Source organism: Indicator indicator, chromosome Z (assembly GCF_027791375.1).
Source record: "Indicator indicator isolate 239-I01 chromosome Z, UM_Iind_1.1, whole genome shotgun sequence".
In the NCBI taxonomy this organism is placed as follows: Eukaryota; Metazoa; Chordata; class Aves; order Piciformes; family Indicatoridae; genus Indicator; species Indicator indicator.
This window is the reverse complement of record NC_072053.1, coordinates 27,836,305-27,859,081: the sequence shown is the minus strand read 5'-3', so window position 1 is coordinate 27,859,081 and position 22,777 is coordinate 27,836,305. Positions and strand designations below refer to the sequence as shown.

General features: G+C 37.1%; 1 protein-coding gene across 1 annotated transcript in view; it reads right to left on the bottom strand.

The window, feature by feature from the left end:
- The window catches only part of MAP3K1 (mitogen-activated protein kinase kinase kinase 1), a 60,697-nt gene that overhangs the window by 9,029 nt on the left and 28,891 nt on the right, over window positions 1-22,777 (bottom strand). Inside the window, exons 2-13 of the mRNA XM_054397661.1 lie at window positions 12,109-12,259; window positions 10,073-10,276; window positions 7,984-8,184; window positions 7,546-7,662; window positions 6,864-7,012; window positions 4,176-4,297; window positions 3,383-3,464; window positions 3,095-3,272; window positions 2,153-2,443; window positions 1,632-1,753; window positions 544-635; window positions 109-298 (exon numbers count right to left, since the gene is read on the bottom strand). Coding sequence (XP_054253636.1) covers window positions 109-298; window positions 544-635; window positions 1,632-1,753; window positions 2,153-2,443; window positions 3,095-3,272; window positions 3,383-3,464; window positions 4,176-4,297; window positions 6,864-7,012; window positions 7,546-7,662; window positions 7,984-8,184; window positions 10,073-10,276; window positions 12,109-12,259 — 1,899 coding nt within the window. The remainder of the gene's footprint in view (window positions 1-108; window positions 299-543; window positions 636-1,631; window positions 1,754-2,152; window positions 2,444-3,094; window positions 3,273-3,382; window positions 3,465-4,175; window positions 4,298-6,863; window positions 7,013-7,545; window positions 7,663-7,983; window positions 8,185-10,072; window positions 10,277-12,108; window positions 12,260-22,777) is intronic.

The following is a 22,777-nucleotide window of genomic DNA, read 5'->3' as shown; positions in this document are numbered from 1 at the left end:
TATGTATATAGACTTTTTTTTACAGGAATTAGAATGAATTTTTTTCCAGAAATCACCAACACCATACTCAAGTATGAAGAACAGTGGTCATATAGTATAAGCAAGTACCTGTCTACTATGGTATCAGCCTGTAAAATATCTCCGCAGACAATGTGAGGATAAAATTCACCAGGGAACTCCAACAGAAGTCTCTCTATTAGACAAAGTCTCCCTAGTAGTGCTTGCCAGTTGTTGGATTCGGTTGGGGTTCCAAGAATACAATTTAAGACATAATCAACACCACCAATACCAATAGACCCTAAAAAAAAAAAAAGAAAAAAGTACAGTAAAGATTAGATATGCTCATAGTCTAACTTCTGTTCTAAATAAAGATTAGAACCATATCTTACAAAAATACACATTGTGTGCCTGAATTACTCTCCTCCCAAACTGCTGAGAAGCTTCTTAACCATGCTGACACTGGATAAACCCATTAAGATCTAAAGTGCTTCTGTACATTTGCTTTTAATTATAATTCAATTATATCTGAAAAGCTCTTATTACCAGATTTAAGTATTTCTCTCCCAACTGCCAGCTCGCCCGCTTGTCCTTTACACATCTCCAACAGTGTCGAGACTGAAAGTTGACTTGTACGACTGTAACAAATTAAAACCAGAAAAAAAATCTTTTAGCAGATGCTTTCAAGAAAAGACATTCTACTCAGTATAATCATCATTAACTTGGAGTTGTGCACAGAAAATAATTTCACATGACTTTACTCCAATACACTTCTATAATTCTCTATGTGTGAGCTACCAATATTTGACTTTTTACAAGGATAGTTGCAGAAGTGTTATGTCAAGCACTAATAAATAAACAAAAATCCAAGTAAGACCTCAACCTCTTGCAAAAGCAGGCCAAATCCAGGAATCCAGCAACACAACACACAGTTTTATTTAACTACTTCATTTAACTTTAAATATTCTATTGCTAGACAATTACTGGGGCATCTTTAGCTGCAGTTTCAGAAGAAACGTAGGAACTAAACCTAAGGAGACAGAGCTGGTGGGACTTCTGCATCTAGTTTACAGCAAAAGTGAAGAGATGGTTGGTTTAACAGGATAGAGAGGGTAGCCTGAGACAAAGACAAGGACTACTTGAGCCTGAAATGCCAAAAGCACTCACTCAGAACAGCCATCTCCTAAGATTACATTCTGAAATAAGAAGAAGTCTCATAATACTAGCACTCATTGCACAGATGTACAACAGCTTTTGTTGAAGCTGGAAACAATATACTTGCTGAAGGGTACTTGCTAACTGCTTAAAGGTGGGTCATAAGAATTAGACCAAAGCAGCATCAGCTGAAATGGAGGAGGGTGGGGGAAAGGCCTTATGAAAACAAGTATCATTTAAGATCTGCAAAGTATTGTAAAACATACAACCAGGTGCCTTCAAAACCTACCTCTTTCAAGCCAGAAATTTGTTGACAGAAATTAGGCTTTAACAAAAACATGATCTCTTTATAGTTATGATCCACACATCACATTTTATTTTACCACCAACTGTAAGGAGTCTCCTGGTCCCATATAAATAAATGAAGTTTCAAGACATATTAGTAACAAAATGAATTTTAATTTCATGAGGAAGCATACCTGTTAGCATCTGCACATTTAACTAATATTGTCTCTACAACTGGCTTGAGAAGTCGCTGTAGTTTAGTCCTCTCTGCCGAAGTATGGCAAGGTGTATACACTAGCATGGCTCTTAAAGTTTTCTAAGAGAAAGGAAACAGGTATTACACAGGAAATCAAATTAGCTGCACAATTTTTAATTACTGTAAGAGTTGTAAATAGTTTTATTTAAACTTCATTAAAAATATCCTTTCAATATTCCACTGATAAATGGCTTACTACATCCACTGTTAGAATCTCTCCTGTATTCTTTGTGATTTTAAGTCACATAAAGTACTGTTAACAACATGAGTAACAAGTGTTTCTTTAAATTTGGACAAAGTCATGACATTTCACTCTTGTGCAGGATTTTATTCATCCTGTTTTCAAGATGATCAACAACAGTTACCAGATTCCTGATTTCATAGATCTCCTCCCTTTCTCTCCCCTTCAAAAATTAAGTAACTTTGAAATTCCTAGAATACAAGTAAACAACTACTTACTAAAGCAGCAACATACACTTTGTAGACAGGGTCAGCACAGACCATGGACAGCACACTGCAGCAGGACTCCACCACCACATCTCCCGAGACATTGGTCTGAGATGACCCACTAGCTGCTCCCAGAGCTCCAGCACTTGTGTTGTTTCCACTGCTACTTCCAGAATTTCCAGTGCTTTCGCCATTGGCCAGTAACAGAGCACCACTAACATCATGGGAAAGACGTCTAAGTGCCATCTCTCGTATATTCCAGTTTCGAGAAAACAAGCAGCCAACTAACTCCATTCCAAATACCTGACAAGGAAAAAAGCAACATTACAGGAATCAAACTGAGTAATACTGCAACTTAAATACCTAGGAGCAGTGAGCAAAAAGAACAGAGAAATGTTTCTGGTTAAAAATCTTAAGAAGTCTGGCAGTAAAAATGTCAGAAGGTATGTCTTAAAGGTTCTTTTATAGAAATGCAGCAACATAAATAACAAGTCATCAGTTCTTCAAAAACTCTGTTAAGACAAGTGGAGGGGATATCTTTATGGACAGTTTAATTCACTCCGAATTTCAATTATTCAGTATGGAAAACTGTTTGTAGACATTGGCACAAAATACCCTAAAAATAAGGTGCTGCTTTCAAGTGGTCTCATTTGAGACCATCCCAAGACTCCTGCAATACAACTTAGGTAACAAGTGCCAACATGGTATTTACGTGACATTTGCATAACCAAAACTAATGTTAAGAATACTACGCTTTTATTACGTGGATCTTTAATATGAGACCTGAGGTGAAGTCCAAAACTGAAGCCCAAATTAGAAAACAGTGAGAAGAGAAAACCTCCTCTTGTGATGAAGTTAAATATAGTTCTTTCAAATAATAATCAATGATGATCTGTGAGATCAGGTTCAAAATCAGTTTTTACATTTGAATCTTCTTCCACAAAGTAAAACTACCTGAATCCATGGCTCAGCTAAATCTTTATAGGCAGCAGGTATCTGCTGGACCCCATAATGAGGGAGGTTAAAATTGCTATCTTGAGTTCTTCTCTGTGATCCAGTTGTAGATTGCTGCTGAGTTTGTTGCTGAACCACATGGAGAACAGAAGAATCCACTGAGCTTGGCAATTCATGACTGTAGATTGACAACAAATAATGTGAATTAACAAATGAAATATTTACTCAAGTAAATATTTCAGCATTTTTAGGATCCAGAAACAGGTAGATTGCTATATATAGACTTACCTATAGAAATCATGAGATCTCCATTTAGACCTACAAAGAGGACAGATAAGCGGCTCTCTGTTTCTTCTGCATTCTTCTGCCCCTGGAACACAGCAACGGAATATAATACATACTTCACTTTTATAGTGTATAAACCCAAAAATGGCATTACTACAGAAGAATGCTAGTGTAAGGATCAGTGCTTCTGAACTGAGCCATTTCAATAGTCTGAGTAGTCTGATAAATGTGGGCATTTTTAGCAAGCAGAAATACTTCAGTTTAGCACTACAATTAATATTCAAAGTCCTGAACTGAACTCTTTATACCTCAAGCAAAGGCAATACTTATTCAAAAGTATTAAAATATGATAGATATGGTTTTATCTGTTGAAGCAAGCTGTAACTGTTTATAAACTTTAATGTAATGTGTGCATACTTCATCATTCACTACATCATTGCTTGCTGATAGTAGATGACCTCCATGCAGGGGACTTAGTGTTCCTAACCTTGGTCTAATGGGACATAACCTCTTCACTCAGGTAGAAGAGGCTCAAACCTCTAGCCTTGCAGTTAATGTCCTTCTCAAAATACCAAATGACAAACTTGAGTTGTGAATAATTAATAATATAAGGCATATTGATAGTACACAAATGATACCAAACTCTCACAAGCAGCTGCCAGTCATCACTTAAGATCATATTTCTATTTTGTTATTTCGGTGGGGTTTTTTTGCTTTTAAAACAAACAACAACAAAGAAAACACTAAGTCATAGTAAGAGTCACCAGCAATTCACAAGGCAAAGATGACAACGTACATATTGACATGCAGTGGTGGTGTAATTTGTTTCTGCAGCCATCTTCACACACTGTTAGGCTCTCTTCATCCAACATGCCTAACAAACAAATGGGGCACATCTGTTCTTCTTCATCCTTCATACTATGAAAATAGATATTTGTGATTGTAAAAGAGGTGTATCAGAATGTAGACTAGAAATAACTTTCTGTTTGGAATAGTTACTTCTGAATAACTATAGGCTATTCACAAATTGTTCTCCTAAACTGCAATCTGAATAATATGTAAGCAACCAAATTTTCAGAAGTACTGAGTACAGACAACACTTTGTTCGAAGCCTGACATCTTTTCAAATTAGGTCAGGTACCAATTAGACTACAAGGACCAGCCTTGGGCGCTCTTTTTTTTTTTTCAGTACGGCTTCTTTAAACAAGCTAACCTTAGCTTTTTTACTTATCCTTTGGTTTTGAAAAATTAAGAACTTTTTATAGTTTGAAAGCTACCCACGTTTTTTTTCCATCATGCTCTTTTCAGAGTATTGAGTCACACGATAGCCCTTAGCCCTTTACAGGAAACTGTAAACACTATTTGATGAACACACAGAAGACTTTAAAACTAACAGAAGATAATAGCCACTTGAGAATTTTCTATCATTCACAGGAACACATGCAATGGATTGACATGAACAGTAACATACTAGTATGTCACACACCGATATTAAAAAAAAACAAACCAACAAATTCACAAAATTCTGTTTCAAATGTTGCTTCCATTATTTACCCTCAGCTTAACTTTTAAATTGATACAATGAAAGGTTTCACCAGAAAAATTATTCTGAATTTAAGCAACAGGTAGTGAAAACAACAGATTTTAATCTGTAGTACTGTTCAAATATCCAAAGCTCTTGCTATCCATAGCAAACATTTAAGTTACATTTAGCATGCACGTAAAACTTTGCAGGACTCCTGTATTTGTTCACCAAAATTAATTTGTGTATATATTAACTTATTAATTTCTTTTTCCTTGCAAATGGTTGACTTTTTTTTTTAACTTTAAAGTCCACGAGAATCATCTTAGTGTGAAAAATAAATTTCCACAGCACGTATAGAAACACAAGTATTCATTTAAAAGTCATTTCTGAACAAATAGTAGAAAACAAAAATATAATTGCAAGCCACAGTAAGTGAACTTTTTATCTCAGACACATATGATGCTGGGTGTTCTCCAATAATTGTTTCATGCAAGACTTGCATAAACCAGCAACTTATCTCACTGAACTAGCAGAGCTAGAAACTAATGATCAGGTGCACTGGCAAACAACTGAAAAATCTTTCACCCTGTTGAAAATGAGAAATAATGCAGTGAAGCTCACAATCTAGTGAAGCCAATTCTATGGAAAAACCAACCAACCACCACACCAAACTTCAACAAAACAACCACACAAAACGAAACAACAAACCCCAACCCAACAAATGCCAGAAAACCCACAACAAACCAAAAAGCCCCAAATAATTTTTCTATACAAGGTATCTACATTAAAGAAACTGCCTTGTCAGGTAGAGTAGTTCCAGAGGAGATTATGCATTTAACTCCTTTGTTCATGCAATTTATTTGCAGTGACACAATCTGGCAGTTTGGAGAACTAAGTAAAAGACAATGGGAAATTAAGTTTGTGATCTGTGCATCAGTATTCTAAACCTGTCTGAATATATTCATCCAACTGCATGTTTATTATCACAAAGTAACACTTCTAGGTATTCCTCAATTTAGGTTTCACTTTACACAACAGAAGGTGTCAATTTTGATTATTTCTGTGGTTTCATCTCTTTAGATGATGTCTAGTTCACCCACAAATGCATGCAAAAATCATTTGTTTAAACAATTAACCAATATTGTCAAAATGAAGAAAAGACATGCAAAAGCACTCAAGTAGTGGACGTCAGGGAGAAAAAAAAAAAAATCAAATAACCACAGAATTTATAAAGAAGGTATTATTTAATAATGTCTGAACTATAGAAATCATAGTAATTTAGTAGCTTACTTAATGTAATGACCCATTTCACATTAATTGGTTTGGATTTTTTGTTTCTTTGTGTGGTTTTTTTTTTTAATCTTTTTAATATATGCTTTTTTAGGGTTTTATTGTTGTTGTGGGTTGTTTTGGTTTGGCTTTTTGTTTGTTTGTTTTTTCCAAATACACATTTACACAGACTGCATTGACCCAAAGTACTTTTCTCCCAAGGAGGACAAGAGAAAAAAAATGTTTCCTCATTTGTTAACATATGTACAAATGCTGTCTTTGAACAAATGCAAACAAACATGTTTCCAAAGTTTATATGCTTCAGTCTTGCAATGACATTTTAAAAGTTTCCTAAGTTCAAAAAGGGTTAAAAACCACCACCACCAGAAAACCCAAACAAAAATGAACAAAACCACTAAAAACCCAGACAAAACAAAAGCAAAATGAAACCAACCAAACACACCAAACCGAAACCAACCAAACCAAAAAAACCCAACTATTTTCAAATATGCCCACTTGATACCCTGGTGACTAACGTAAGCTTGACTTCATTGCAAATAGAGACTTAACATGGCTTGAAATGAAAACAGTTAAAAAAATAAAATTAAAAAAATGTAGGCGATTCTAAACTTCCAAAATCAGAAGAACACTACACAATTAAGCTTTTAATTCCTTTAGGAAAATACTAACCTGTTTTCTGAACTAGATGTAGAAGTACTAGATGATGACAATGTATGGGAATTTGACATGCGTGAGACAAACTTCTGGATGGTGTTACGAGATGGAGCTTTGATCCTCGAGCTACGCCTACTGTGATATTTCTGGAACAAACTCTCAACCTAACATCAGAAAAAGATAGCAACAGTTGTATTTATGCTATGGATAGATTGCAATTAAAAGTAGCATTACTGAAGCTTAACTTCTAAGAAAAAAAAAAAACCTATTCACCTTCATAATAAAGCATTAGCAGTAGCAGCAGGATTTTCAGAAGTCTTACTAATAAACAAATCACAAGAAACACTTTACAACACAAACATATTTGCATGCTAAAAATAAATAACAGCTTTATTGTACACACAATTACTTCTGAAGACCCCCTTCTGTTTACATTTCAGCTAATCAGTTGCACATACATTCGAGTAGAAAATCTAAGATCCGAATCACTCCCTGAACTATAGCTCTCTACTATTATGTCTTTTATTTTCAGCTTTTTTTTTTCTACTTTCTGAGCTTCTGAAATTGAATGAAAAATGTAATTAAAAACATGTATTTTTATCACTTTAAAAAGCAACAGACTTTTTTACCTGGAGTGTATTTGAGAACTACCACTAGGATCTATTAAAACAACAACCACAAAATAAAAATCAATTACCTCGAAGTTCTTCAGTGTCTTTCTCCAAAGCATTGGGTCTGAGGGTTCAAGCTGGAACACCCGCAGCATAACAAACAGCAGATGAATACAAAATGTCCCACGTCCACAGCTACAAGTCTGTGAAGAGAAGTATAGCACAAGGCTCCACTAAAGTGATAATTACATAGATTTTTTTTTCCATATTTAAGTGTATTATAGAACATATACTACCCCTACCCCCGCAGGAAAGAAGTTTATGCAAAATGAAAGACCTCCTCAAAGATCTACTTGCAGCAAGCCCATAGGCTAGGATTCTGGAGAGTAAAGGAGCCCTAGAAAGTTAGTCAATTTTTAAATTCCACTTCCTCCAAGCTCAAGTTAAGTGTGTTCCCTTGAGTGAAAAATGGGGATTAACTGTAACTTAATAAAAATCACAGACAACACAAAAAGATTCTCTACCTGAGGCCCAATAAACACTCTGTATTTATTGTCAGGGCTGTCTCCCCCAATCAAGAAAGAGTTGGGTCCTATCTGCTGCAGCAAGTACAGCCTGGCTCGCATAACTTTGTTGACACGACGATTTGTTTCCTCTGGACTGTACGGAGAGAAGCCATCTGGAGATGGAGCTCTTCGAGGTGGTGTTATCCGTCCGCTCTGAAACTACGTAAGTGGTACAATCAGAAGCATTTCAAGGGCAACAGTAAGTTTAATTAGGTGTTGGATTTGGGTTATGGGCTTTTTTCCCCTGTCTTTTGGTTGGTTGGTTTTGGGTTTTTTGTTTGTTTGTGGGTTTTGGTTTTGTTTTTCCTGAAGGGGGTTGTTTTGGTTTGGATTTTGTTTCATTGTATTTTTGTTGGGGTTTTGTTTTGGGTTTTTTTGTTTGGTTTGTTGGGTTTGGTGTTGTTTTCTTTTTTTTTTTTCCTTTTAAATGACACAAAACAAGAGAGCAAACTAGCTTAAACTACATGAGTGAAAAGGATTATTTTTCTTCCATGCCCAGAACCCAAAGGCAGAAGAAAATCTTAAGTTTTATAACTGAAGGTTTCTCTGACATCATAACAGAAAACAAGTCTTCCAAATTGCTTCTACTTTCAAGTCCTCATTGGTTGTCTTTCCATTTTACTATTGAATTAGCAAGTATAATTCAATCAGAAGATAATTATAGAGCTGTGACTCAGTACAGCAAATTATCATATTAGGTTATAACACTAACAGATGTCATAAATGCAGACATTCTATGACTACAGTTTACAAAAGGAAATATAGTCAAGAAAGGGAAAAAGGATATAGTTTCCTCCCTTTTACAGAATTAAAGCATTTTCCAGTTCAGGATGTCAAGGGTTTGGGTTTTTTTTGTTTGTTTGTCCATGATCAAAACTCAATGTCCCAAATGTTTTATTAAAATTGTCTTCATTTAAATTCTTCACATTTCTAGAATCATGAGATGCATAAGTGGCTCTCTACAATTTAAAATTTGCTCTCTGTCCACTAATTTTATGTTATGATTGAATTAAAACTGACTCTGTTTCTATCAGTTAAGTAAAAGATAGCCTGAACTTCTAAGGCTTTTCACATGAAATGTTAATATAAACTAAAGGAAAACTAAGCAAATATGGATCAAAGGGTAAATCAGATAGTTTGGTAGGTTGCTATGGTTTTGGTTGGAGTTTTTTTTTTTAACCTTTCATTTTTTCTTGTCAACAGGAAAGGATCTGTGATGCAGTGTTGTAACTTGTGGTATTTGTCCCCAGTTCAGAGGAATGGTAGTACATTTTAATTGATTTCAGAAACACTGTTTAGAGCAGTAGGACAATAAAAACAATTAGATCTTATTATTTAATGGCACTGTGAAGTTGTAGACAACTCAGCTGAAGCTTAACTGTGGATGAGTATTTATATAACAAACCAACCCATTAGGTATTATTGCTCAATAGATTATTCTTCTTGATCTTCCTTAATGAAGCCAGTTACTACTGCTCAAAACATTCTATCCCACATCTACTCAAATGTAATGATAGACATTTTAGTCTTCTAACAATATACACACCTAGATCTTCCCTAATCTTTACATAAAAACCAGTTCTGCAGCAGAGGATCAGAAATAGCATACTAGTAACTTTTCTGCAGGAAAAAAAAAAAATCTTATCCCCAGTGAAATATACCTGCTTGGAGAACTGACAGGAAAAACTACAGGAAAGCAAAACACAACAGAAGCTACGAGCACCTTTTTGTGCAAACCAAGCTAAAATAGCGTATGTCTTCATGACTGTCATTTATTTCCTTGAAATCAAAACTGAAAGCAGGACTGAATTAAAAAACAAAAAAAAAACCAAACAAAAAACCCGATAAAAACCCCACAGTTAGGAACAGAGAATAAAATTCCACACATGAAAAACCTAACACAAACAACTTACTGTGCATCTCACCCCAATAATAATACCCTGTCATAGTCCCTTTGTATCAGCCATCTTGCCCTACACAGGAAGGAATAATGACCTTTATAATCAAAACACTGCAAAATATAGACAAAGTAAAAATTACAACTTACAGGCACCGGAGATACCCTTTTTCTTCTAACACCTGGTGATTCAGATTTAACCGTTCTAGATGATGAAGAAGAGCTACTAGGAGAAGGACTACGTCTTCCTTTCTGTGTAGGTGAAGCAGCAGTGCTTTGTCCTTCAGCCTGAGGTTCTAGAGAGAGTTTGTTACTTTCCAATCCATCTCCTTTCCCAAGGATAGGTTTCACCACCTTGCAAGAATTAAGCCATGTATTAGAATTATGAGTTGATCATTTTACAATAATCTAAAACAAATTTATCAAAAGTTGTTTTACTAGCATTATGTAATCAAGCCATTATCCAGACATCCAAAGTTTTCCCATTCCCTAGGCTCTAACAGTAACATGTTATAGGAGTTATCTTGATAATCTATATGCAATACAAAAGCAAGAACCTTTTAGCCTGTCCATTTGTTCCACTTCCTATACTTGTGGCAGCAACTGATTTGATTCTCAAATTGTCATTCCTGATACCTCAAAGGACAGCAGCTCCCCCATTTGGACAGTAGAAGCCCCAAAGAATTTTTTTCTGCTGGCATTATACAATATTTGATCCAACATCACAGACCTTATCTGTTATACACAGTAAGTATCACTTAAGAAATAACTAGGGTTGCTATTTCTACAGCCCAACATTTGTTGCAAAGTAAAAATTAGTTTAAACCTGGAGGCAATGCAGCAAAAATCAAAGTGCGCTGCACCCTCGAAGAACCACACCCAGGTTTCCTGCCTGCCATGCAAGTAAAACAGCTACACCACATCTGGAATTTGAGCTAATGGCTATGGTGCAGTACACAATAGTACACATGCACTCAATGAGAATGTGTACATATATTTCTAATACAGTACTCCATATCAGAACCCTGGATTTCAACACTGAAGTATGGAATATTTTGAGAGAACGTTCATCTGCCTGCCTGTCAGACCCACAAAATGCATGAAATCCTTTCCTGTGAGGTCAGAATCCAAATTCACGTGCCTATGGACAAGTTACGGTTCCCAGATGCTGGTGCTTGAAAACATCTAAAATATAAAGTTGTAGTAATTGAGAATCTAGAGCATCAAAAGTTGTATTGAAAATGCCAGAAACTTCAAGGAAAATGGTGCCCTGCACAGGGAAGCAATTTTGAGCTATGCAGTAAAGTATCAACTGTTGTGTTACTTAACTCTTTGAGATATTGCTTTTTTGGTGCACTCCTAGGAGTTTTCATTGTTCATTCTCATGACAAAGTTACCAACACAACCTTCTTCTGTTCTAAAACAGCTGTCCTCCCAAACACTTGTCTACTGCATCAGAATGTCTTAGCTTTAATTAGCACTCCCATCAACCAATGCAAGCAAACTTACAGGCAAATCATGGCTACTAATTAATCATCATTATACTGAAAATTCTAACGATGCTTAGTTAGTTTCAGGTTTGATCTGCCCACAGGTTCTTAAAACCACTTCTGAGGCATTTCTACAAAAGCATTACCAAAAAGGGTAATAACACACACAGGCCTCCAAAGCTTTGCAGAACTGAGACTTGGCTACTCAGCTTTGCTTTTTCTGGTTCTAGTAAGACTGCAGTTTTTCTTCATCTGGCAAACATTCCATAGACTTCCATTATAATACATACAAGTCTTTAACATTTTCAAGCCAAGACCAAATGAAGCTATCAAACCCGTAAAGAACCAAAGGAGTACAAAGCACTGTAGTGAAGCTTCACACACAAGTTTTTACCTAAAGAACAGGAGCTACTTCTGTTGTTCACATTAGAGGGCAGTGTTGCCACAGCACTATTTTATACCGCACAAAGCAGTGGCATAGCTATAGGCCTTTTTCTGAAAATAAAGCTTAGTAAATGCCTGCATTTCAGAAAGTCAGACAGTTTCCTGCTAAACAGCTTATAAAAAATGAGCAGGAGGCCCATAACTAAGAAGATGCAAATTGTTAAGAAAAAGATGTTTAACAGAAAGAAATTCAAGGGATTTTTATTTGTAATAGCTGTTAACAGATACTGGCTTTCCATCAGTGCCACTTACTACAGGGCCTCTCCTGCTTCTTCTTTCCAGCCATTCATGCTTCCAGGCTGGCATACACGTTGCCTTCAGTTTCTCCCTGATCATGCGCTCTTCCGGGCGGTCATCCATCTTCTGCAATCCCCTGAGGGTTTCTTTATTCTCCATGTCACGACTACAGCAAATAAAAAATAAATAGAGCTGTAACCACAACTAATTGTAGTTAAAGCATAACACCACTGTATTCTTACATTTTGTGCTATCCTGTTTTCCCTCTCTTTAGAGCAAAGCTGCTAAAACATTACTTTCAACTCACTGCAGCAAACCTTGTGAGAACTACAATTAATTTGCTACTCTGCCATTTGCAGCACACCTGTTTGAAGTAAAAAGAAAGGTCTTGGCAAATATGAAACCAATACAAAAATTACCCTTATGTCATTCACCAAAGATTTCACAAGTGTTGTGATGGTTTCTGGATTTCATGGCAATTCAAAGCTTGCAAACTCAATTTAAAACAATTTACAAAATGAATATAAAGTAAGGGTGAAATTGTTCCATCTTCATAGCATGTGAAAGCATAAAAGTATGTCTGTAGTACCTCCTCTTATACATGAGCTCATCTGCAAAAAAGAGGGCTTGTAAACTAATACACTGTATGTTTAAACTGAACACAAAAGTCATGAAAGTAAAGCTAGTGGCCTTAAGAGTTGCTTTCTGAGTGACTGATGATTCAAAAGCTCTTCAAGTCAGTTATAATTATAGGAATATTCACAGTAAGTTTGTATCTGTAAAATGAAAGCATAATCCATCTGGGCTTATACTTTTTTGACCTACAGCAAAGTAATTGCTTGTGATTGCTGGCAACAACAAAGAGAGCAAACTATACTCTCAGACACAGAAAAACAAATATGAGCAGTCTGGAAGATTTCCTCATTCTGTTGAGCTATCTGCTAAATCACCAAGAAAACCACATTCTTAAGCAGCAGCACATGATCCCCACCCTTTTTCTTGAAGTTAGCCATCTTTAAAAATAACCAAGCTTGATTAAGCCAATTCTCAGAACTCAGATTTATTTTAAAATAAAATCACAACCTTAAGTGGAAAATAAGGCTACATAATAATTGTAACAGCTACTTTCATGCATGTGGTCTTCAGCTTCTAAATCATTTATCTATGCAGTTAAAACTACCCAGTTAAAACTACCCTCATGTACTGTGGGATGACCTATAGCATACTCCCTGTAACATTCACCACAGTAAGATATTAAAATTACAGTTGCTGTCTTTATCACCAATGTATTACTAAGGTTCATTTATCACAAATCTCTACTTAGAAAAAAAACCAAGCTTTTCATTGGTCAGAAGGAATACTCCTGTTGTGTTGGGGATTTTTTCCCCTCTCATTGTAGAGACAAAGGAAACAAAGTATTCTGAGGCAGGAAATAGCTCTTCCTGTTCAGTGCTGAAATGTAATAAGCAGATGGATATTGTAAACAAAATACATTTTTTTTTTCCCCAAATAACATCTAAACCCACTGTTAATAACAAATTTTAGACACTCAGGACTGTGTCTAGTGATTAAAAACTCAGAAATATTTATAAATAGAAGCACTATCCAAATAAAAATTACCTTTTCCCCCCCAGAGCTTAATTAAGTATTAATGCTTGCTTAACTTCAAAACTAATGTGACCAGAAAAATTATTTTTGTCCCAGCACTGAATTCCACATTATTGTTCTCCAGAAACAGAGACAAAACACTAGTGCTAATTCAGCAAAAACAAAGATACTACAGGAGCTGGTAGAGTTTAAACGGAGAATGTGCCTAAAAGTTTATAGGGGGAAAACTACTGTCTAAAAAAGGTCAATTTTACAATTTTCCCCCAGTTAAACAAAAAAAAAGTTCAAAGACAAAATTCTTTGCATAAGAAGAATACAGCTCTGAAATAGTACAGACGCAAGTCAAAGACATGGAGTTAGTCTGGCTTTCATATTAGTTATTCTGTGGAATGAACCATCTCTCTCCACTGCACGAATAGTTAGTGTACAAGACAGAAAACAGCATCCCAGCAGTGGAAGAATGATACAGTATTTCATCTGTTCATATAACCATGATTAACTTCCCAACTGATACAAAATAGTCTTTTAGAAACTGAAGGACTTGAATTTATGAACAATGTAATACAACAGTGAAGGCCTCACAATCTGTGCTTGTTTTCTAAAGAGCAGAAGCAGCTATCTTCCTCTCATGTGACAGCTAAACCGATCAACTCTCGCCTGCACAAAGAACTCTTGTGCTTTTCCTCCATGCAGGTGGGAACGGCCAACCACGTCTGAAAGCTTTTGCTTAGTAAATCAGTTATCTCTTTGAAGAATTTTAACATTATCTGTATTTTTATAGAACACACTTTCTGCAGTACTCAAGAGAACTTCCTATTTTAACTCAAGGTTGGCTAAAGTATTTGCTAAATATTCCTGTAATTCTGGATCTGTGAAAAAGATTATTTTTCTTGTAACCATACAAACCTGCTGCATATGCAGGACATCCTCATGTTTTGGCCCTGAGCCTGTAGGGTTGTTTTTTTTTATATATAATTTTTTTCCCCCATCTAAAGCAAACTCCTTCATCTACTCCAGGCAAGCTGAAGTATTCCTATGTGACAATGGCTAGGTTTCCAGTTTCCGTATCACCATATCTTCGCACAAACTAAAAATAATAAAATGCAGAGTGTATTCCACTGAGGTCTCAATCCTGCAGGATACAGAGAATTCTGGTTTTCATGTAACAAAACCTATAAGTCAAGTTGACAAAATGCTTAAGTGACTGCCAGGTGGTCCTTTATTTGAACATCAATGACAAAACTAAGGAGCAGGCCAAATAAGTTTCAGAGAACATGCTAGCTTAGACCAGAGATTCTGACATTTCTCATTCCCACCTCTCTGCTTCATCAGAAAACAAGGGGTTTGCTCTTGAATGTTCCACAGAATGTTAGGGGTTGGAAGAGATCTCGAAAGACCATGTAGTCCAACCCTCACCTATTCATGATTGAACCAAGAAACATAGGCTTTTTTTCTAGACAAATTTTAACTCTTAGGTTTTGCCTCTTCCCCCAAGGCAGGATTAAGGATTTTTTAAATTCTGTTTATTAGTAGTTTTGAACTAGAGGACATCAGTTCCTGTAATATTAGCCATGAAATTCGAAATAAATTGATCTATATTTTAATTTTAAAGTAGTGAGGGAGTTCAAGTGTGATTACTACTTGTTTTAATGCATATATATTCAGTTACCAGCACATTAATAATTCCATTGTTAATTTTGTATTGTTTGCTTTGTGAACTATAAAACTAAATATAATAAAATTAGTGGTACTGCATAGAAATAATCTACTGCAACACCTTGTGCAACAGAGAAGGCAAAACATTGTCTGTTGTTTCTGTGTCTCAAGCTTGAAGATTTGCAAAGAGCAGCTGAATAGCTAGAGCATGAAAAGTTTGATCTCTGCAGATCAGTGTGGGAGCAGTGGCTGATACACCAGAAGGCTGTGCTACCATTCACTGAGATCCAGATAAACTGGAGAGCTGAAGAGAAAGAACATAATGAAGATCAACAAGGATAAGTGCATTCTCCTGCACCTAGAGAGAAGTAACACTATGCACCAATACAGACTAAGGGTTGACCTGCTGGAAATCAGGCCTGTGGAGAATGACTTAGGAGTGCCGGTGGAAAATGGGACAGCATCAAGTTATGCAGGGGACAGTAATGCACTCCAGAGGCCAAGAAGGCCAGTGGTACCCTGGGCTGCATTAAGAGCATCCCCATGGAGAAGGACCTGGGAGACCTGGTGGACAAGAAGTTACCCATAGGACAGCAATGTACCCATGTGGCCAAGAAGGCCAATGGTATCCTGGGGTGCATTAAAAAGAGTGTGTCCAGCAGATCGAGGGAGGTTCTTCTCCTGTACTCCATCCTAGTGAGACTACTGCTGGGCTTCCCAGTCCAGAGGGAACTACTGGAGAGCCCAGAGGCCTACACGCATTGATTAGGGGACTGGAACATGGCTTATGAAGAAAGGCTGAGAGAGCTGGGATTATTTAGCCTGGAGATGAGATGACAGAGAGGACCTTATTAATGTTTACAAGTATTTTAAGGGTAGGTATCAAGCAGGTTCCAGTTCCTATTCAATTGTGTCCTGTAATATGAGAAGGGGCAACAGTCAAACTGGAACACAGAAATTCCACCTCAACACCAGGAGAAACTTCTTTACTGGTAGGGTGTCAGAGCACTGGAATAGGCTGCCAGGAGAGGCTGTGGATTCTCCTTCTCTAGCGACTTTCAAAGCCTACCTGGACATACCCATGGGACAGCAATGTGCCCTTGTAGCCAAGGCCAATGGTATCCTGGAGTGCATTAAGAAGAGTGTGTCCATCAGATTAAGGGAGGTTCTCTTCCCCCTCTACTCTGCCCTAGTGAAACCTCACCTGGAATATTCCATCCAGTTCTGGCCTCCCCAGTTCAAGAGGAACAGGTATCTACTCGAGAGAGTCCATTGGAGGGCTATGAGGATGATTAAGGGACTGGAGCACTGCCTTATGAGGAAAGGCTGAGAGACCTCAGGCTTTTCAGTCTAGGGAGAAGACTAAGAGTAGATTTAATAAATGTTTATAAATATCTGAGGGCTGGATGTCAAGAAGTACTGTGATAGGGCAATGGATATAAACTACAACACAGGAGGTTCCACCTCAACTTCTTTACTGTAAGAGTCATGGAGCACTGGAACAGGCTCCCCAGGGAGGTTGTGGAGTCCCCTTCTCTGGCAACTTTCAAGACCTGTCTTGATACATTCCTGTGTGACCTGCTCTGGCAGGGGGGTTGGACTCGATCTCTGGAGGTCCCTTCCAACCCCTAACACCCTGTAATCCTGTGACATGTTCCTGTGTGGCATGACCTAGGTAATCCCGCTTGGGCAGGCGAGTTGGACTCAATCTCTGGAGGTCCCTTCCAATCACAACCATTCTATGATTCTAATGATTCAAGATTTTAAAACCAGGTATGCAATATACTTACTATTTATCAAACCATGGTGAAATACATAAGCAAGATTTACTTCCAAACATCTCAGTGAGTTTAACGTGAATTCTCTGCAAGTATTTTTCTTACAAAGGGTATATAATTATATACAAAAGCTGAATCACAGCTCAATTTCCTTTTCCTGTGCTTCTCAATGTTTATAGAAAGAGTTACATGCCTTGGCTTCTCTGCCTTATGTGGGCAAACAGCTTTACCAAATAGCCACACTTAGATCACATTTTATTAGCAGCAGGAAATCCAGAAAAAGGCAAGTTTTGAAATAGGAGTAAGTTTACTAAGAATGGGAAGCTTTGTTTGCTATATCCTCAAACATCCAGTCATAAGGATAAAAGTTATTTACCGCAGACTAATTTTGTTTCATTTTATTGTTGTTTTGTGTGGTGAGGGTTTTTTTTGGTTGGTTGCATGTTTGATGGGTAACTTGCATACCAGTTGTGGTCAAAACACAGGTGATCACAAAACATTCATGAACAGTACGGTTCACAAAGCAGCTCTATCAGCATGATCAATGAACTTAAGAGCAGGTTGTGAGTAGAAGTGCCCGTGGTTTGGTGAAAAAGCGCTGAATTAGAAGAAACGTGCGAAATAACATATTCTGCTCAGCACAAGTACCATATATGGTGACAATCAATACTGGGGCTAATCTTACATTGGGCAGACAGGGATCCTTTTGGGGAACAAAGCAAAAAATACAGGCATCTAGCTACCCACAGCCCAAGCCTGAACTGATCCAAGAACGCTGGGCTAGTCAGCTGGCCTGAAGGCATGCTAAAAACAGCACTCATTGTGGGGGGCAGGGACAAAAGAATTAGCCATTCCCTGAACTGAGGTCAGCTATTAGTGTTTTAGATAACATCTTTCCACTAGCAATTCTATTAGTGCTCAGATTCTTTTCTGTTGTTCAGTATGTTCCACAATATCAAGATCAGTAAAACATATCAACAACAAAACCCCAAACAAACGAAACAACCCCCAAAACCCCCACACAAACAGATCAACATGGGTAACACATGGTCTGCCCTCTTGTAAACCTCCTGTTCTTTTTCCTACTGATCCTCTGCTGCTGGTACCTATCATATAACCATTTGTGCCCATCCTAACAAAGCAAAAGACTAGCTATGACACATTCTATTAATATGAAAAATAGAACAGGGAACTTTCTTACCCTGGTACAAAATGGAAGCAGTCCCTGAAACACCACAACGAACACACTACTTCAGAAGAGACTAATGAATCTGTATTCCTAAACCAGTGATTTTAGCTAAATGTTCCAAACATGAAAGTAAGTTCTACTCTTTTGTTACAACTACCTGACAAACACAAAAGGGAAAATAAGAATCATGTTTCATTTTTCTAGCTGCCTCAGCTACTCCAGTAGATCATAACTATCTTCCCTTCAGAACAACTTAGGCCATTTTTTCATTTGGCCAACATACCATTCACTGATGTGCACAAGGAGTACTATATATCTACTGTTTGCCCTTCACATTGAAGAACCACCACTATATAATGTAGATAGATCAATAACAAGCATTTTACTTTAGAAGCACTCTTCTATTTACCTAAAATAAGCTTGTGTCTATTATAAATGTATTTGTAGTGTTTTGAAATATACATATGTTATAAAAACACATAAATGATGTCCACATGTAATTAAACAGGCAAACACCCAGCAGGCTTCTTTGGTTCCTCCCAGGCTTCAGTGCAAGAGTCCCTGTCAGAAAACACTATCAGGCAACAGCCCCTGCATTGCTACATCAAAGTAGCTTTGAAAGCTAAAATATACACCATTTCTGCCAGCATTTTGATGTAAAAAGGGAAACAAACCTGTACAGAATGTGAGAACATGACAGAAAAAACATGCTGTGATTCAGCTCTAAAAGAGAACTACTACACTTAAAAGTCTACTAGTTCAGTAATAGCTGCTATTTAAGTCCCAGTCTGAGAGACTTGTCTTCTCTCTCTGTAAAGTCATTTTACCAAGCACTTCAAAAGATGCATTTGTCAAAGTGACTATTTTGCTAACAAGACAATATTCACAACCAAACCTCTAGCTCCAGACCTGAGCCATCAACTTCAATGGAATCTCACAAGCCCCAATCAAGAAGGATCAGCTCCGCAGTGATGAAAGCTCAAATCTTCAAAGATGGATAACTAAAGTCACAGAGGTTAAGTTACCTGCCTGAATTCTCCAGCTTCTATGAAATCAAAATTCACCCACTTGAAATACAAAAATCATTGGCTGGATTGCTGAAGCCACAGAGCCATACTTTTGAGATTTTGGCACTAGTCAGTATCCACTAAAAATGACTCTTCCTACAAAACAAGCCAAGAAACACCAGCCTCTGATTGCAACAGATACTGTCTATAAAGGTAATGAAATCAGATTCTCTTTTATGCATTTTTCCTAAGGAGGCTATCAGACATCTGATTCAAGAACTGTAAAAGCTCCTAGGGCTCTCTAATCCTTTCTGCTATTCAGTTTCCCAGTGCCAACTCAGATACATCAAGGTATGGTAGTTTCAAGACATAAAAATAGCAGTTACATTATACAATCTCTCAGACTCCTCACTTCCGTATTTGAAGGCTTGCACATGGAATCTGGCATTTTATCACTATAAAAACTAAAACTTTATACTATTACTTGGCAAAATTTCTAGAAGTTACAGGAAATATATAATTTATATTGATATGAGCCCCAAGGCTACTGATAATCGTGCAGGTGAGTTATTTTCTTAAGCTTACATGATTAAACACATCAGAATTATGATTCTCAGCTTACACCATGATTCATATGTTTATCACTGTATGACAGTATGCCAGCAGAGAACAGAATCCAGTATGCCCAGTTCAGGTTATGGCAACTGAAGATAGAATCATAGAATTATAGAGGTCCTTTCCAGCCTGAACAATTCTGAGATCAAGTCCCGCATTTCACTCACTCCACCAAGTCTGCCACAACATCATGTCTCAAGCACCTGATCTATACGGCTTTTAAACAAGTCCAGGAATGACGACTCAACCACTTTATTGGGCAGCCAAGTCCAGTGCCTGACAACCCTTTCCATGAAAAGATTTTCCTAATGTCCAGCCTAAACATCCCCTGGTGCAGCTTGAAGCCATTTCTTCTTTTCTATCATTAGTTACTTGTGAGAAGAGACCAGTGCCTACCTCTCCACAACCTCCTTTCTGGTAGTTGTAGGGAGCAATAAGGTCTCCCCTCAGGCTCCTTTTTTGTAGGCTAAACAGCCCCAGTTCCCTCAGCCTATCCTCACAGGACTTGTTCTCCAGGCCCTTCACCAGCTTAGTAGCCTTTCTCTGTACCCACTCCAGTACCCTGATGTCTTTCTTGCACTGCAGTGCCCAAAACTGAACACAGCACTTGAGGTGTTGCCTAACCAATGCTGAGTACAAAGACAATCACCTCCCTGGTCCCGATGGCCACACTATTTCCAATACAGGCCAGGATGCCCCTATCCCAGTCCAACATACTATTGGGCCCTACTCCAAGAACAGCAGTAATGTCTTGAAGAGAGAATGGAATATGAGTGTGTACTGACAGTCCACATGACTAGTTCATCTGCACTACGGTATAGGGTCTCAGATGTAGGTGTTAGAAAGGTTCCCCCACCCCCCTCAGGGTAGCCCTCCATCTCTTGGAGAAGTTTTTACTTGGTCATGTATCACCTAAGTGAAATCCCTTTTACAAGAATCAAATTCTTCATTTTTAGTATTCAGTTTAACTTCTAAGGCAACAAAAAGTCAACTGTGAATTCAGATTCTTTAAGCCTGTCCTATCCCAAAACAAGTCATACCCAAAACAAATATCAGGTGAAATGCCAATACCTAAAATACAGAAAGCATCAGGTCAGAACAAATACAGCTATGATACAAAAATCTGAAGCTCTTAACAGTAAGAGAGGATTAAATGTAGAATAAAATCCAAAGCAGAAGTTTTGGGTACTGCTAAGTGTCTCTCCTGCTTTCAAAGACAAAATTTCTCATTGCTTATTAGATGGCTGTTGAAGTAAAACATGTCCACATTTAACATACTGGATATGAATTTTAGAAAATTTAACACCCCAATCCCCACAAAACATCATCAGATAGGGAATTTTAGACCATTCTAACACCATTCAAAACAAAGTAATTATAATGTTCCGAGACAGATGCAGGAAAGAGCACTTCTCTCAGCAGAATACAATCATGAAAATAACCATAAGAAAGTAATTAAAATTAAAGGCTTATAAGCATGCTTTTTCCAGCAAACAAGCAAAACATTTTAAGTGTCAATTAGTGCTTAGGCAGGAAATAGCATGCAAAGCAAAATAAGAACCAAACTTGTTATTAAAAACAAAATTAAAGGTAAAAACTCCCACTAATTCTGAGACCAAACAATCTCTGACCTTAGAGATCAGAGACCCAGAAATATGTTCAACATGCATACTCTTGTTCTTTTCTGAAGAATAATTTTACTGCCATGTTTCTGTGATAAAAATGAATGATTTATCACTGATATTATATTTCTTAGCATACACTGAGGACAATCATAAATTATTATTGTCATTGACTAGTTGTAGTGAAATAGCATTTAGGAATCATGAAGAAGGACCATAGTATGCTTATCATCTCAATTTTTTTTTAACATATCTTGTCCGTGTCTCTTTTTTCTTTAAGATTATGCTCAACGTTGATAAATATATGGACAAGAAATATGAAAAAGGAAAGAATAAATCTGAGTTACATTGGTAATTAATATGATTTGTTGATAGAGGAATAATAAGCTGTACTAAATAAGCACTAAACCTTGAAAAAGAAGTACCTATTTTGGTCACTGACACTCAGAGATCCATTCAAAGTGTCCTTGTCCTGTGAAGCCTTGATTATACACTAATTTGTGTTCCAAAAGCCAAAGAGGATTGAACATTTCCATGTATGTTTCTGGCTCTGGCATAAAAAGCTTTCCTGGAGTTTAGAAATGAAGTAAAAAAACCTTCTTTGGTGAAGAAATACAACCATATAGCAAAATATTAGAACTCTTAACCCATTTACAGTAGATCCATAATGGACAGCATATTTTCTATCAGCAGACACTTACTGGTGAACTGGCTCCTAAATTTTCACATATGTAACAGCCTGGTGTGCATGCAAAGTGCTTCATGCAGCGTGAAGAGACCACCATCTCCCTGTGCAACAAGGAGACTCTTTGGTGATATCTGTCAACTAATCTAGCCAAAGGCCAAGCATACAGTAACTACACCCACTTTAACAATGGCAGCTACTATTACAAATGTTTATTTTTGTAAGATAACAAGCAGCTAGCATGACAAAAAAATGTCAGGAAAAGGCATTCAAAACTTGTGCAAGCATATAGCTAAAAATGGTTACCATTTGAGTAACTTCAGTAACTCCTATTTCAGCTTCTTTAAAATGCATAGAATAATGAGCAAACAAGTGTAGGAATCTTATCTGATGAGAAGGCGAGTATTTAGTGTGGTAATTTAGAATAAACAAAACCCCCCAAAGTAGTTATTAGCAAGCAATAAAAAGACAATTAAAAAAAGACCATAATAACCAAATATGTTTGTGCTAACAAAGCAAGGAAG